The sequence below is a fragment of the Hippopotamus amphibius genome, chromosome 4, assembly GCF_030028045.1.
Source record: "Hippopotamus amphibius kiboko isolate mHipAmp2 chromosome 4, mHipAmp2.hap2, whole genome shotgun sequence".
NCBI lineage: Eukaryota > Metazoa > Chordata > Mammalia > Artiodactyla > Hippopotamidae > Hippopotamus > Hippopotamus amphibius.
Window position 1 is genome coordinate 123,910,222 of NC_080189.1, and position 17,301 is coordinate 123,927,522.

Here is a 17,301-nt window from a genome sequence, read left to right on the forward strand (position 1 = left end):
TGTCAATTTAATTCTTAGACCAGCCAGAAGAACCTAGAGGGACAGAGGGAAATTTCTTCCTCCATGACAGTGGGTGATATGGTTATTCATTACACTATTCTTGACATTTCTCTATATGCCAAAATTATTTTATAATTTTTTAAAGTATCCTAAGTAGAAAATGTTCACAGATGTCAAAAGAATTCCAGAGAGAATAAGAAAACATTTCACTAAACAAGTTAACATATATAAGCATGACATAAATATGACACAAACAGAAGTCATAGTTTATACTAATAATTTTAAAAAACACAGCTGTCATCCAGCTCAGTTTGTAAAAGATGCTAGTATTTTTAAAATGTTAATCATTTCATTTCAATCATGTCAAGGAAAGAGACATGAAGGCAAATAATACCCACAAATTCTCTCAGAAGTTTCAAAATAAATCCAGATTTACCTGCATTAGCTTTTGTGTAGATGAACTCAACTCTTTTACCGGCAAAATCTCACTGGAATCCGTTTGAGTAGCATGGTCTGTGCTGAAAAAGCCAACCTTCAAATCATCTGAAATGTTAAATCTGAAAAAAAAAAAGAAAAGAAAAGGGAGGGAGGAGAGATTAACTGTGGTTTATATAATAGATATTTCCTTAAAAATATATCTGGTGAGCATACTTTGTGTAAGTTATATTTTAAAGATTCAACGCATTAGTGAAGTGAGGAAACCACTGAAATATCTGCTCATGACTTGGGGTTTTCCCTAGGACTCTGCCGGCTATCAGATTCCCTGGACATCACACATTACTCCACTGACACTCAACTTATTTCCATTTTCTGAGACATGACCCATTTACGAGCCTTTTAATTAATATCTTATCCACTGTTCTATGAGTGCTGCTGCTTGAAGCCATTATAAATTATGCATGGGCGTAGCAAGCAAAATTACATTTAGATAAAGGTTCTCAAAGTGTGGTCTGAGGAACCCGTGGAGGTTCCAGGATACCCTTTCAGGGAATCCACAGGTCAAAATTACTTTCATAACAATATTAAGATTCTATTTGCCTTTTTCACTATCATTCTCTCACAAGCGTTCAGTTGAGTCTTCCAGAGGCTACAGGTTATGTGTCTGCATGACAGACTGAACACAGAAGCAGACAGGAGAATTCAGCTATTTTCCGTTAAGCCAGGCACTGAAAAGACTTGCAAAAATGTAAAACAATGACACCATTCTCATTAAAGCTTTCTTGAAAAATAGTTTGTTTTTCTTTAAAATACATTATTTATTCTAACACAGAATTGGTTTAACATTATTTTAAATGTTTCTTCTTTAAAATTTCTAATATGGTAACTGTGAATAGATATAACATAAACTAAAGCTCTTTGAGGGCCCCTATAATTTTTAAGATGTAAAGAGGTCCTGAAACCAAAAAATTAGAGAACTTCTTTAAGATAAACACACCACTGTACTGTATTTGATTTTAAACTCAATTTCCCCAAAAACCTAAGTAGGAGCAAGTATCTGTAGTGTTCCTACAGACTTTTAAGGACAGGCATGTCAAACAGTAACAAGAAGGCCAGTTTTCTGGATGTACTCTCTCTGTCCATTTGACCAAACTTACCACAACTACTGGTTTCTAAAATGTCAGCTAAAAAAAGAGAGCCATGAAAGCCCAAGTAGAACTCCCAGACTTTTCAGTGCAGGCTCCGTAGACAGAGTAGCTGTGTTTCTACCCCTCCCTTCTCTGCTGACCAGGTGCAGCAGACCGTGATGGGGGGCACCCCATGGCCACCTGCCTCTTTGACTGCTGGCAGAGCCTCACATTTGTCTCCCAAGGAACTCAGGGGAGGGTGATCATATTCCCAGTATCAAGCGTAACCGTTGTCTGGTCTCAACCCACCACGGCGATTCCGTTCTCCTGGGCAGATGCTTTAGGGGTGGGCGGGGAACTTGGTTCTGGAGAGTGTGACAGGAGAAAAGATCTGTTGGGGGCTCGTGGGAAAGCTTTTTACACAGGAGCACCAGGGGAGAGGCTTCCTCTGTGACCCTGGACACTGCCACGTGTGGAAATGAGACCAGGAACTGGCACAGTCATCTGGTGACCACAAGAGGGGCCAGGCAGAGGGCAAAGCCAGTGCACAGATGACAAGCTTTTAAAAAGATGGAAATAGGGACTTCCTGATGGTCTAGTGGGTAAGACTCAGAGTTCCCAATGCAGGGGGCCTGGGTTTGATCCCTGGTCTGGGAACTAGAACCCACATGCATGTTGCAACTAAGACCCAGTGCAGCCATAATAAACAAACAAACAAATAAATATTTTTAAAAACTCAACAGAGGAAAAAAGAAGAATACAAGTTAAAAAAAAAAGATGGAAATAATTTCAATTGCTGATTTTGTTTAGCCATTGACTCAACTAGCTCTGAAACCTGGTCTACTGGTCTTCCTGGACTGTCATATAATAAATCAACAATTGGTGAGCGTTTCTGTCAACTGTAGCTGAAAGCATCCTAACAGATATTCAATGTGACATTATGTAAATTACTTACCCTTTCTGTGCCTTAGTTTCCTCCTATGCAAAGTAATAGTGTCTATTTCACAGAGTTATTGTCAGGATAGTGAGTTGAGAAGTACTTTGACTGGTGTATGTCACACAGTAAGCCTTCACGAAATGTTACCCATTTTTGGTGCTGGGATGGTGGGTGTTACTACTATACCACTATGTTTTGAAAATATCCGTTTTTAAAATCATATGTAGAGAAAACTATTAAAGCATAGCAATATTCAACCAAGAAAAGCTTAATTTAAACTTAAAAAAATGTTGATGTTCACTTAACTGTAATGATTTTCGATTAATCCACTAAATTTTCAGCTAAGCGTCCACACTCCCATAAATATTATACTGATGACAGACCTAGTCAGCAGCATTACAAGTGCAGAGGGAGCATCTGTAATGCTGTACATCCCAATTTCAATTAAAATTTCTAGTGTTCTCCCACTGAAAACTGTATTTGAGATTTGCCCTACTTTATTTTAGGAGCCTATGTTCTTCTCACTAATACAGCACCTTTTGGAGAGACAATTTCCATGGGCCCAAGCATCCCTGCACGTTCTTCCTGGGCATGCCAAGAGAAGAAAGCCCTGACCACTCTTTCCGCAGGCCATTCCTGAGCTGTGTTTGCAGTGAGCAACTTTGAAGGATGAGGTAATGTCTTTCCCCTGCCAAGAAGCAGGCTTGCTACTCCTTACTACAAAAGCAGTGACCCCCCTGCCCCCAACAAGCTCTGGGATCCTCTCCTTTCATACAACTCATTGTGTGTATAGGCATCCATGGTGGGTCTTTTGTGGCACCCTCATGGCACTTCGGGGCACGGGGACTCAATGTAAATAAACAGGAATCACGAATACTGCATTTGCCATGATGATGGAGTCCTCTGTCTCTGACCCAGGAGTTGGGTCTTCTGCCAACAGCCCTGAAACAGTAACAAGCAAACTTATTAGCTTGTAAAGAGGGTAAGATCTCAAACACCGCAGAGTCCCTGACAAGTACCTAACCCACAAAACCCTCTCGGTCAATGCTTGTTGTAGTCAATGCCTTAAAAAAAACAAACAAAGATATAGCAATTGACTGAAAAGATCACCAACATTTAAGACTGTCTAAGATCTATAACCATTTTTGAAAATAATTTGTGAAAACCACCACTAAATTACAATCACTATGTTAAAATTAAATGTGTGATATTGTACTGAACTATAGAAATGGATGAATCGTAATCAATTATGATAAAAAATTTTTAATGTACTTTTTAAAGCAATTTATAACAAATAGGAGAAACCAACTTTTAAGTGGTGATGACATAAAATTTCAGGAAACGTTCTTGGTACTTTTCAAAGAAGACAAATATTACGGATGACAAACCATGCAGGTGGTAAATTTTTTCCTAGCATGTGTGTTTTAGAAATTTTAAAGAAATCCTTTTATTTTACATTTGGGAATCTTTTCAAATATGAAATAAAAATATAAAATCAATATACTTCTGAACAAGTGTCCCACAAAACATAGGTAATATTTCCTAAAATGACTGCATCTCCAAATTTTTGTCATTTTCATCTATCATTCCTATTGTCCCTACAGATATCTTACTAAAACCCAGGTTGTACCACTACCCCACTATGGAGGACTTTGATAGCCTTCCCCTGCCTAAGAAAATTAAACTCAATCTTCTTATTCTGACCTCCAAAATATGCGAGCAAACTACTTTTTGGAGCTTCATGCATTTAACAAAGAATAATTGAGTGCCTATGATTTGCCAGGCACTATTTTTGGCACCAAGGATAATAGCAGTGGACAAGGCAAAGTTTTGGTTCTTGTGGAGCTTACATTCTAATGGGAGAGACAACCAGGAAACAACCAAAAAACTGTTATACATTCTGAGGTAGTGGTAAGCCTCACCTCTCATTAAGAGATGCCCCATGTACCATACTCACCTGTCACACATCTTCCCGTTAAATGTTCCCAAAATACACCTGTACTGCGGCAGTACATCAGCCTAGGATGCAGTCTCCCCACAGTCTACCTATCAAAACCATACGTAGTCACTTCCTTTTCCTTCCCTTCCCTTCCCAGAGTACAGGAATCAACATGGTGGCCAATGACATGGGTCAATTGTTCAATGATGAAGAAGGGTTGGGAGCCATGCAGAGGAGAAGGCCAACAGTTCTAGTAGCCCAGGATGTAGGGCAGTTGGGAGGACAGGGGTAGCAGCATAGACGCAGCAGGCAGAGGAGAGAGCCTGCGGATTGGGAGATTGGATACACTGAACAAATACGTAAATGTACTGAAGATGATAGAAGTCAAGTTCTTCAGTTCCAGAAATGATATTTACAAACATAAAAAAGGAGTAGGCTAGAATATACCCTGAGACAATGTAATGGACTTGCAAGTTTTGGTATGAAGGCATGGTTTTATAGCTATATACATAGATAGATAGTTATAGGTACATATGTGTGCATATGTATGTATTTATATACATTTGTTTCTAGTCCTGTCCAATGTCAGAGCCTAGAAGCAACAACACCCCAGTGGCAATGAGCACACTGAACACCCAGACGTTGGTTTTTAAATACCATCCTGCACTAAAAGGAACCAGGGCTTCTTGGAAAAATGGCTGCTTCCAAAGCTGGGATAACAAAAGCATAAAATGAGCCTGGAACATCTTGTTATTTCAGAAAGTGAGGAAATACTCAAAAAATGATGGGGATATGTGAGAGTGACACAGAAACTAGACTGAAGAGATTCCCATTGGGAAGATCCCACATGCCACAGAGCAACTAAGCCCGTGCGCCACAGCTACTGAGCCTGCACTCTAGAGCCTGTAAGCCACAACTACTGAGCCTGAGCACCTACAGCCCGTGCTCCACAATGAGAAAAGCCACCGCAGTGAGAAGCCCACGCACCACAATGAAGAGTAGTCCCCACTCCGCCACAACTAGAGAAAGCCTGTGTGCAGCAACAAAGACCAAATGCAGCCAATAAATAAATAAATAAATAAATACATTTATTTTTAAAAAAAGATGCAGTCTTAAAAACAAAACAAAAAAACTTCTAGTTATGAGTAAGTTCTGGGGATCTAATGCACAGCATGGTGACTATAGTTAATAATACTGTATTATATACTTGAAAGTTGCTAACAGAGTCAATTTTAAATGTTTTCACCAAAACAAAAAACAAAAAACAAAACTATGTGAGATGATGACTGTATTAACTAACCTTGTTGTGATAATCATATTACAATATAAACGTATACCAAATCATCATGCTGTACACCTTAAACTTACACAGTGTTATACATCAGTTACATCCCAATAAAGCTGGAGATGGGGGCGGAAAAGGAAATTTTGTAATACTTACACCCTACACACAAAATAGTAATTTATTACAAAGGGAAGAATGGTGAGTTTATGACAGAGAACCTTGGAGACACCAACCCAACAAGGCCAAGGTTAAAGCACCAATGGGGGAACAGACTGAATGACACACACCCACTAAAGGTGATGCCCTGAGAAGATACAACCTGTTTCTCTCGCATTCCTGCCAACAATACATGACCTGACTCTGGTTATAAGGAAACAGCAGATGGACCCAGGTAGAGCTGGTCATGTTACAGAATGTCTGTACTTTTTAAAAAAGTGTCAAGGACATGAACCACAGGGAGAGGCTGAGGAACTCTTCCTGCTGAATGTGTCTGAGGGGGCAGGACAGCTAAAGACAACACACTCCTAGATAGGATCCTGGACCAGACAGGAATAAAAGAGTCACTGCTGGTACACTTGGCACAGCTTGAAAGGGGTCTGGGATAGGGCTGTGCAATGTTGATCTGCTGATATGAGAGCTGTGTGCTGGTCATGTAGGAAAGTATCCATTTTAGGAAAAACAGTTGAATGCTTAGGAGTGATGGGAACCATGTCTACAGCTCGCTCTCAAAAGGTTCTGAAAACACTGATATAATGGATGCATGAGTGTGTGTGTGTGTGTGTGTGTGTGTGTGTGAGAATATGTACGGGGGAGGGGTGAGGAGGAGGAGGAGGAGAAAACAAACACGGTAAAATGTAAAGAACTGAAGAATCTAGGCGAAGGGGATATGGGAATTCTTAGTTCTGCTCTGACAACTTTTCCGCAGATTTGCAATTATTTCAAAATAAACTATTTTTTAGAAGTCAGATGCATCCTTCAAACAAGCTCATATTTTACCAATTTCACCCAGTAAGAACTGTCAGTATTTTAGGCCTTAATGAACAATGAAATGTGAATTTGGAAGTAACATATACCACATTTGTGTTGTGCTACTTCAAGCCAATTTCCAAGTCACAAGTAAGGAGCCTACTTTTACTGGAGCCTAGAGCAAGAGAAATCTAGACTGTAGTGCCAGCTGCTCTTCCACTTGGATGTCATGACCCGGCAGATCGATGGGACTCAAGAGTATCTGGAACAACCAGGTGTGATCTGTGGATCCTTTGGCAAGCACCCCTCATAAAATCGTAGCACAGACCTCTAGGATTCTTATTTATTTATTTATTTATTTAAATTTATTTATTTACTTATTTATTGACTGTGTTGAGTCTTCATTGCTACACATGGGCTTTCTCCAGTTGCAGCAAGCAGGGGCTACGCTTCATTGTGGTGCTTGGGCTCCTTATTGTGGTGGCTTCTCTTGTTGCAGAGCACGGGCTCGAGGCACATGGGCTTCAGTAGTTGTGGTACATGGGCTCAATGGTCGTGGCTCATGGGCTCTAGAGCACAGGCTCAATAGTTGTGGCGCATGGAGTTGGTTGCTCCTCGGCATGTGGTATCTTTCTGGGGCAGGGATCAAACCCATGTCCCCTGCGTTGGCAGGCGGATTCTTAACCACTGAGCCACCTAGGAAGTCCCGACCTCTAGGATTTTGAAGCAAATCCTATGCCCTCTTGTGTAGATGACTATCATCCCTTTGAGAAACAGCCTCTAGCTTACTACTGAGCCTTGGAAGAGACTAAATGCCTAACCATGGTCACCAGGTGATCTTATGGCCTGGGTTTCCCAGGACAAACTGGGTTTTATCTGACCCACCAAACCATAAAGTTGGGCAAGGGCAGCCTCAATCTCTCATCAGGTGGGAGTGGCACATAAGACACCAGACTCCACGCTGGATCTGTTTCTTTTACTTTAACCTTTGCTTTTCGTTGCTTTTGTTATCATAATCACTGTCTACAGCTGTAAGCATATGTAATGACCTGCCACAGGGAACCATGTCCCTCTGCCTGACAAACTAAAGTGCCTGTGTTCAGCTCACTGGGAGACAATCTGACCCTGCCCACCTGTGAATAGCTGCAGAAAAGGAGAAATTAACACACCCCCTCCCCAATGCCAAGTCAGGCAAAACTAACTGCCTTTTTACTTTACTTCCTCACCTCCTCCCCCTCTCTGTTGTATAAAAGAAACTGGCATCCAGACCCCAATAAGATGGTTATTTTGAGACACTAGTCTGCCATTTTCTCGGTCTGCCGACTTTCCAAATAACGTCGCTATTCCTTGCCTCAACACCTCGACTGCCGATTCACTGGCCTGTCGTGTGGTGATAAAAGCAAGTTTGGACTCAGTAACGTCGGCATTTCTGTGTCCAACAGTAAAAAATGCAGCACCCCACTACCCAAAAGGCAGGATTTTTGAGGACTCAGGACCTTGAGGAATAACAGTTTGGATCTCTCAGCTACATAAAAAATTTTGGCCTGCCTGCATCTTTCACCAAGTTCCTTGGCCACTCAACAAGCCATGCCCATGGACCAGTTTGGGCCAGCACCCTCTACCATCAGCCACATCCTCTCCCAAGAGGTCTTAATCTCAGCATTTGGTGGGGTGGGGGGGCCTTCTAAATTCGTAGTTTCTTCCACGTTTATTCTTCCTCTGCCCCTGGGGTCACAGCTGCATGCGCATTTGTTATTACAATGCTGCTCAGAGCCTTTTACCACCTTTTTACCAGTGAAAAATACTTGTCAATATTTCATAAGAAACAGGAAATATTTCTTCCCTGTTCAAATACCAGTGAGGTTTCTACCTCCTGTTTGGACCCTGAGTGCTGCATCAATATAATGAATACAAACAACTACCTAAACTTAACCTGCTTCTTTATATTCCGCAACGCCTCCCATTTAACAGACCGCAGTGATTCATCCTTCCAGCCTAGAAATGTAATCCTTTACTCTCCCCAGCGCCAAGCGGCTCCTTTTTACTACTCAGCTTCATTTTTCAATAAGCTTAACCATGTATGTTCTTTCCTTCCTTCCCATTTGAAGCAAAAGATCTATGGTGAGCGGTAAATTAATGACTGAGTAGTTTTTATGATAAATACATAATATTACATGTCAATTATATCTCAAAGCTGGAAAAAAATAGAAGTGCAACCCCCCCCCACCCCCCATACATATATCTTCAGGATATGATTTAGAAACTTGGAATAATGTTTTCAGTTATTCCATCATAACATTACAGTAATACAATATGATATTTTAAAACCAGGTTCAAGAATTTTATAGATACCTCCTCCAGGGTGTCTAAAAATAATATTAGTGCCTGTTTATTGTGTTAAAGAGAAAACCACAGGCTCAGAATGGCATTACGTGTTCGAAAGCCCATGATACCAAATCTAGACTTAATACCTGACTTAATTGCAGTTTCAGCCTTCCCCAGAAATGTAATCTTAATCAACCAGTCTGGAATTTTCTGGTCAGCACCAAGAAAATAATGGGGCGGGGGGGGGCCTCTCCATTCCCCCAGAGGAAGAAGAGGCAATCTGCATGATAAAACCTGCCAAAAAGAGAAGTCCTAGCCTAAAAACGTTTTCTTTCTTTCACTAATAGCTCCCTTGCCCCACCATTTTCCTATAAAAACTTCCCATTTTGTACAACTCCTTTCTAATTGCTAAATAGAATACTGCCCAATTTATGAATCACCTAATAAAGCCAATTAGATCTTCAAATCTACTTGGTTGAATTTTGTTTATTGACAATTGAATGCTTAACTTGTCCCATGTGCTTAGTCAAGATACACATCTTAATACACACACACTTTCTTCTCAGGTTATCTACCTTTCTTGTTTTGAAGATACGGAAGCTGGGACTCAAAGACTGTAAGTACAGTAAGTCCCCTACATACGAACCTTCAAGTTGCAAATGTTCATCTAAAAATCACATGCCTAGGGACATCCCTGGTGGTCCGGTGGTAAAGAATCCATCCTGCAATGCAGGGGATGCAGGTTCAATCCCTGGTTGCGAAACTAAGATCCCACATGCCACAGGGCAACTAAGCCCGCACGCCTCAACTAGAGAGCCCACATGCCTCAACTAGAGAGCCCAGGGGCAGCAAATTACAAAGCCCGTGTGCTCTGGAGCCCGCTCGCCACAACTACAGACCCCAAGAGCCCTGGAGCCTGTGCACCACAACTAGAGAAGAGAAAACCTGCAGGCCACAACTAGAGAGAAGCAAACGCGCCGACAAGAAAGATCCTGCATGCCACAACGAAGATCCTGTGTGCCACAAATAAGATCCAACACAGCCAAAAGAAAAATAATAATAATAATTTAAAAAAAAAATCTCATTACTGAGAATTCTCTGGTGGTCCAGTGGTTAGGACTCTGTGCTTTCACTGCCGAGGGTACCTTGCCGCAAGTTGCAAGATGCTACCAAAAAAAAAAGAAATCACAATCCTGAAGTGACAGTCTTATCCTCTATCTCTGGTGAGAACTATAGGTCTATGGCTCTACTATCCCTAACAGGTCCTAACTTTCTGAACGACTGGTTTAGAAAGTTCTGGCTCATTCAGCATCTAAGTGATACATGAAAGTTCATTCTTCAGCTTCCCAACAAATTTCAAATGTCTCTAATTTTAGATGACAACCCCTCTGCCTGGAATGGAAACCCACATCACCACAAACTAGCTAAGTGGTTCCTACACAGTCCTAATTTATAGCCTCAGCAATTTGATTTCTGAATAATAGTTTGGTTGTTATGCATAAAATACAGACTTGGAAAAATAGCAATTACACTTTTCTTTTTAATAAATGAGATACAAAATTAACATGTTAACATTACAGAAAACAGATCCATGAATATTTATTAATAGAATACAATGACACTTCTCCCGAAATCCTAGAACAGTCTATGCTAACAAATGCTCATTAATGAATTAGTCAAAGAAAATGGCATTAAGTACACTAAACTTTCACTAAGGTATACTGCTCAATTTTAATTAATTAATTAATTAATTATTTTGGCTGTGTCACGTGGCATGTGAGATCTTAGTTCCTTGACCAGGGATCGAACCCTTGCCCCCTGCATTGGAAACACGCAGTCTTAACCACTGGACCTCCAGAAAAGTCCCTGCTCAATTTTAAATAAGGAAAATACTGCTTCCACTTTTTTCCTCTTCAAAGAACACACAACTCTGATGTACCCCAAGGCTCACACACTTCTTTTCACTCATTTCCTGGGTGATCTCACCAAGTCTCCCAGCTCTAGATCCATCCGTGTGCCATTACTCTCAAATCAATATAGCCATCCTGGACCTCTCTTTTGGATTTATGCTTGAAGGGCAGCAGAATACGGCACCCCAAATATGTGCCTTTAGCATAAGGATTATTTTGAGCTAATTATTTTTGAGAAACTGCAGACACAGGAGAAGGCCTGAAACAGAGTAGAAGTTACTCCTTTGTAAGAGAAATTTACATTTATAAAGGAAATCTCCATTTGCAAGTAAGCTGATGACTCTAACTCACAGAAGAATCTTATTAATGGAGAAGCCACCCATTTAAATCTGCATAACAAAACTTACCCTTGTTTACTGGACTTCTTGGTAACCTCCCATAACTGGCTCCCCTCCACCCCCCTCATCTTTCTTTTGTCTTTAGCTGAAGATGGTATTTAAGGTAGTGGCTTGAGTCATCTTGGAGGTTTACTCATGTTTCCTGGGTAACTCCTAGCTCCTAGGTACATATGAGATATGCATGTTAATAAACTTGTTTGTTTTCCTCTTGTTAATCTTTTATAACTGGGGGTGGGGGGGAGGAGATGTTGTCTCCACTAAGAACTCAAAAGAGTTCCTTCCCTAAAGACTCAAATAAACCAACTACCAACTTAACAGCTTAGATGGACAGCAAATAGTTACATCCGAGACATTAGGTCCAAAAGTAAGCTTATGATATTCTCCCCAAAGCTATTCATCTCACAGTCTTCTCCATCCCAGTTCTGGGCATCTCCATCCTTCCAGTTAGCCAAGCTCCCATTCTGTGCCTATGAGTCCTACCTTCAACATAGATCTAGAACCTGACTAGTTTCACCACCTCCAAGCACTGCTACCAGCACATTTTTCACAAAGCATGTTGTCCTAGTCCCCTAACTGGTTTTCCTGTTTCTGCCACAGCCTTCATTATTGTCTAACATCAAAACAATAGCCAGAGTAATTCTGCTGAAAGATAAACGGCGTTATATCATTTCTCTCCTCCAGTCCCCTCATGCCTTCCCATCTGTGACAGTGTATTTATAATAAAACACATATTTTAGTCTTCACCCATGCTTCCTGCCTCACAGCAGCCCAAACCCTTGGAATTTCCTACACAACAAGCACAATGAGAGAATCTTTTGTTATATTGATAATGTGGTCTTCTGTCCTCAGTTTCTGAAATAGTGGGAAAAGGCAAACCAGGTGTCTTTGGCTATTCATGAGAAGCCCCTTTCACCCACACCTGATTTTATGTCAATGAGGTCACTTTTGAAAAGCCCCTAAGGATGGGGGTGGTTGCCTGAGGAACCAACCATCAGGAGAGGGTTAGAACTTTCAATCCCACCCCCCAACCCCACCTCCGGAGAGGGCTGGAGGTTGAATCAATCCCCAAAAGTCAATAATTCCATCACTTTTGCCCATGTAATGAAGCCTTCATAAAAATCCCTGAATTACAGGGTTCAGAGAGCTTCCAGGTTGGTGAATAAGAATGAATTCGTGTGCCAGGAGGGTGGTGCACCCCAAACTTCCCAGGGACAGAAGCTCTTGCGCTCCAGACCCCCCTAGACATCGCCCTATGTATCTCTTCCTCTGACTGTTCATTCATATCCTTTAATATTCTTTGTAATAAACCAGTAGCCAAGTAAGTAAACTGGTTTTCTGAGTCCTGTGAGCCACTCTAGCAAATTTATTGAACTTGAGGAACCTGTGAGGTATAGCTCGTTGTCAGAAGCACAGGTGACAACCTGGACTTGCGATTGGCCTCTGAAGAGGGAGGACAGGGGCAGTCTTATGGGACTGAGCCCTTCATCTGTGGAATCTGACACTATCTCCAGTTAAACTATAGGACACAACAACAAACTAGTGGTTACCAGTAGGGAGAGGGAAAGAGGGAGGGGTAATACAGGCGTAGGGGATCAAGAAGTACAAACTATTATGTAAGCTGCAAGGATATACTGGACAACATGGGGAACATAGCCAATATTGTATAATAACTATAGAGTATTACCTTTAAAAATTGTGAATCACTATATTGTACACCTGTAACTTACATAATACTGTACAGCAACCATACTGCAATTAAAAATAAATACATAAGCAAACTACAGGAAACACCCAGTTAGTGTCTGCTGAGAATTGGAGAATTACTTAGGGGTGTTGAAAAAACACATCTGACCACCTCATTCAAGGTCGGTGCTGAAGTCCTTACAAGGACCTAGGTCCCACACCATCCGGCACCATCCCCCTACTCTGACCTCATCTGCACTGCTCTCCCCTCTCACCCTGCTCCAGCCACACCAGCCTCCTTGCTGGTCCTGTGACACCCACGCCCCCACACCCATGCCCACTCTCTTCTGCTTCCTGTCCTCTGCCTGGAACACTTTGCTCCCTGATAGATCAGAAAGGTTCCCCCTCCAGCCTGCAGGTCTTCCCCTGGCCCCCCAAAGTCATCTCCAAGAATCCTCCCTTGCCCACAGTATCTAAAATTACAGGGACTTCCCTGGTAGCGCAGTGATTAAGAACCTGCCTGCCAATGCAGGGGACCTGGGTTTGATCCCTGGTCCCAGAAGATTTCACATGCCACGGAGCAACCAAGCCCTGCACCAGAACTACTGAGCCTGCTCTCTAGAGGCTGTGAGCCACAACTACTGAAGCCCACACGTCTAGAGCCCAGGCTCCACAACAAGAGAAACCACTGCACCGAGAAGCGAGCACACTGCAAGGAAGAGGAGCCCCCACTCGCCGCAACTAGAGAAAGCCTGCAGCAATGAAGACCCAATGCAGCCAAAAATAAAATAAATGAAAATAAAATTACAACCCCCTTTCCCACTCTATACACTATTTCTTCTCCTCTGTTTCCTCCTTAGCACTCACCACCACTTACTTATTTTATAGTCGGCTTGCTTATCGCTCATTTCCTGACTAGAATATAAACTTCACAAAGGACAAGCTTTTGTTGGTTTGTGGTCTGCTGCTTCCACAGTGCCTGATTCTCCCCTCATCCCGGGACCAGAGTTAGTACTGAGCCTCTCCCAGTCACACCAGATACCACAGCACCAGCACAGTCCCCCCCACCCCGGTACCACGGGTGAAGAGAAACTCAGACGGGCATCAGTGGTCCCTTTGTTCGGACAACAAGCACTAACGAGTCCCTGGCACTGTCAGTCTCGCCGCTGAGCAGGGCCAGTGCGTTTTGCTGGAGAAGCTCCCCACCACGGAACGCTGCGGAATCCAGGGCAGGAAGTCATTCCTCTCAGGGAACAACTAGAACAGATTAGACACTGTGCCCACGGTGCTTACCATCCGCCACCATCAATATGTGCTTTCACAACCACCAGTCAACCAGGTTCTTTGTGCACCCTGATCCCTTTTAACAAACGCACCCACTTAATGCAGCTGAGCGGGAGCAGCAGAGCTAGCAGCACCGTGTCACTGCGTGGGTCCCCACCACTGGCCTCTGGTCCCTTCTTCGCACTCCAGATGGGCCTCAGTGCGAAGGGCTGGCCTCTCAGCCAGCCCCCCGGCACTAGGAGGCTCTTGTCTTGGGCCCTTATAGCAGCTAACCTAGTCCGGCCACTTGGGGATTTCATAAGGTTTTCAGAAAGAAAAATACTCCCCCCCCCCCCGAAACATTAGCTGTACATTATCCAAACAGAACGGGGGCAGAGGGGCAAAGGATTATGAGACGGAAAAACTGTAAAAAGGGTCAAGATGTTGGCAAACACTTCGATGGTACTATGTACCTTATATGCATGGCACTCTTCCAAACACCTTACCCAGGTTAACTCATTGGATGTTCGCGGCGAACGATGAAGGAGGCACTATGCGTCTCCATCACCATCGCGGCTGTTTTCCCCATGAGATAACGAGGCCCAACTCTTAGGCCCTGCAGCGTGTCGCTAGGATTCGAACCCAGGCAGTCTGTCTCCAGAGTCCGTGCTTAATGTACAACCGTACATTTTAGAAATCAAAACAACATCCCTGTGGCCTGGAGTCCGGGGCCTGGGGAGCAGTGGAGCGCGGGAAGGAACGCGGGGCGCCGGGGTCGGCGGGCGGACCCGCCGGAGGGGCGGGCGGGGCGGGGCGGGGCGCCGCAGCTCGCGCCGGTCACCTGGGGCTGAACCGGAATTGTTCAACAGTGGACTCGAGGTTCTCAATGATCTTCCAGCACCCTTCGGTTTCGGGCACGTCGCCACAGCTCTCCATCCGAGCCGCGGAGGTGGCCGCTGGGCCGAGCGCCTCCCGCAGAGTCCAGAACCCGGCGTCCGTTGCCATGGCGACTCCCGGGGAACCGGCTGAGCGCGGGAATCCAGGGGCGTGGGCGCGGCGGGAGGCCTGGGGACCGCCTGGGAGTCGCCCCGCCGCCTTTTCCACTGCCCGCCTGTTTCAGGGCTTCCTGCCCTGGACACGCACGCGCCAGGCCGCCGCCGACATGTCTCCAGGAGAACTGGACTCCTGCAGATAACCCTGCAGCAGCCCACCACGCCCCGAACTCTCCAAGCCTTCTCCCGTGCTAAAGCCCTGCGCACAGCCGCCTGCGAGGCCCGCACACTTGGAGGCGTGGATGCCTGAGCTGTTTTCCTACGTCAACACTCCTCTTCACGCGACGTTATGTCGAAGCTCCACGGCCCTCGCTTTCGTGACCTTCCGCCCTGTGCGAAAGGGCATCCTCCGGGAGGATGAAAAATAGTGCACGCATCTAATAACGCTGCCCTCTAAGTTGTGAGCCTTGGGCTCGCAGAGCAACCCCATAATAAGGGGGAGCAGGCAGCCTGATGAATTGCCTACACCTGTCTGTTGGCCACAAAGGTAGGCATTCCTGGACAAAAATTTCTTTGCAGAGATTAAACTGGCTAACATTCCAATTTAATATAAAAAGTCAGAACGAACTTATTCTTTTTTTTCATATTTAATCAGTTGACTTTATTACTTTTTATTTATTTTATTGGCTGTGTTGGGGTTTTTTTTTGCTGTGCGCGGGATTTCTTTAGTTGCAGTGAGTGGGGGCTACTCTTCGTTGTGGTTCACGGGCTCCTCATTGCCGTGGCTTCTCTTGTTGCAGAGCACGGGCTCTAGGCCTGTGGGTTTCAGTAGTTGCAGCACATGGGCTGAATAGTTGTTGCTCATGGGCTCTAAAGCGCAGGCTCAATTAGTTGCTTCGCGGCATGTGGGATCTTTCTGGAGCAGGGATCCAACCCATGTCCCCTGCATTGGCAGGCAGATTCTCAATCACTGTGCCACCTAGGAAGCCCCCAGGGTATCTTTTTAAGCTATACCATGTTGTGTGGAATTCATTTTTACTGTTTCTACAATAAGAGAAGTCCTTTATAGTGAAACTGTCGCTCATCCTTTATTTTAAATTATGTACCACTCGTTGACAGTGATAGCAAACATCTATTCTGATACCATCAACATGTCATTGCCTGGTTTTAGAACTAAGCAGAGTACGTTTTCATTTCAATCTGTTGTTTACAGGAAAACAAATTATTTTCTTCTCTCTCGTAATAATTATGTAAAAAGAAGTTAGTTTAGAATTGGAAACTCAAAATACAAAGAATAAATCACTATAGCGTTATCACTACTCTCATATTTAAAGACAAAGATGAAAAGTCCCAAATGCCAAACAAAATTCATAACCAGTGCCAGAACAACCTTTCCATGAAGATTCATTTTCCTTCGGGAAGTTGAAGCAAGGAGAAAAAGAGCTACTCTTACACTATGGTGGTTTTTATTTTCTAAATCTAACTTCTTAGTCTACGTAGGAAAATTTTACTATATAACCAAAAGAGTATTTAAAATTTATATATGTAGGTGTAATATATGTATAAATTAAATTTTCTTGTTTTAAGTGAATGTTTATTTTACCACAATGCATATGAAATTTTTTAAATGAGTAAAATCCCAAGTTAAAATACAGAGCCTGATCCGTGTAGAACCAGGCCAAGATAGTGAAAAGACTGACAAGCCATTGGCTATTTCACTAATGCGATGCTAAATGAATATTTTGAAACTGACGGAGATCTCGCAGTGATTTTATGAGTCATTGGTCAGCTCTGTGCAGTGTTTGTTGACCTATAGAGATTGCATAGTTACACCATCCCACAAAAACAAGTACTGAACAAAACCTCTTTGTCTGAAACCATACTGTATAGCATGTCAAGGAGCTTCAGATTTCAGTGTCTAGGAGACCAAGTTATGACGATGATTGTTTTTGAAACTATTAACTACATAACACTTCTCAGTTAACTACATTTATTTCTCAGGTGTTCTGCCTTCTAAAATTGTTCATTTCAGATCCTG

The 17,301-nt window shown here is 43.1% G+C and overlaps 1 protein-coding gene across 1 annotated transcript in view; it reads right to left on the minus strand.

Moving 5' to 3' along the window:
- The window catches only part of C4H10orf67 (chromosome 4 C10orf67 homolog), a 111,140-nt gene extending 106,670 nt beyond the window's left edge, over positions 1 to 4,470 (minus strand). Inside the window, exons 1-2 of the mRNA XM_057732599.1 lie at positions 4,460 to 4,470; positions 437 to 557 (exon numbers count right to left, since the gene is read on the minus strand). Coding sequence (XP_057588582.1) covers positions 437 to 557; positions 4,460 to 4,470 — 132 coding nt within the window. The remainder of the gene's footprint in view (positions 1 to 436; positions 558 to 4,459) is intronic.
- Positions 4,471 to 17,301: the final 12,831 nt, after the last annotated feature.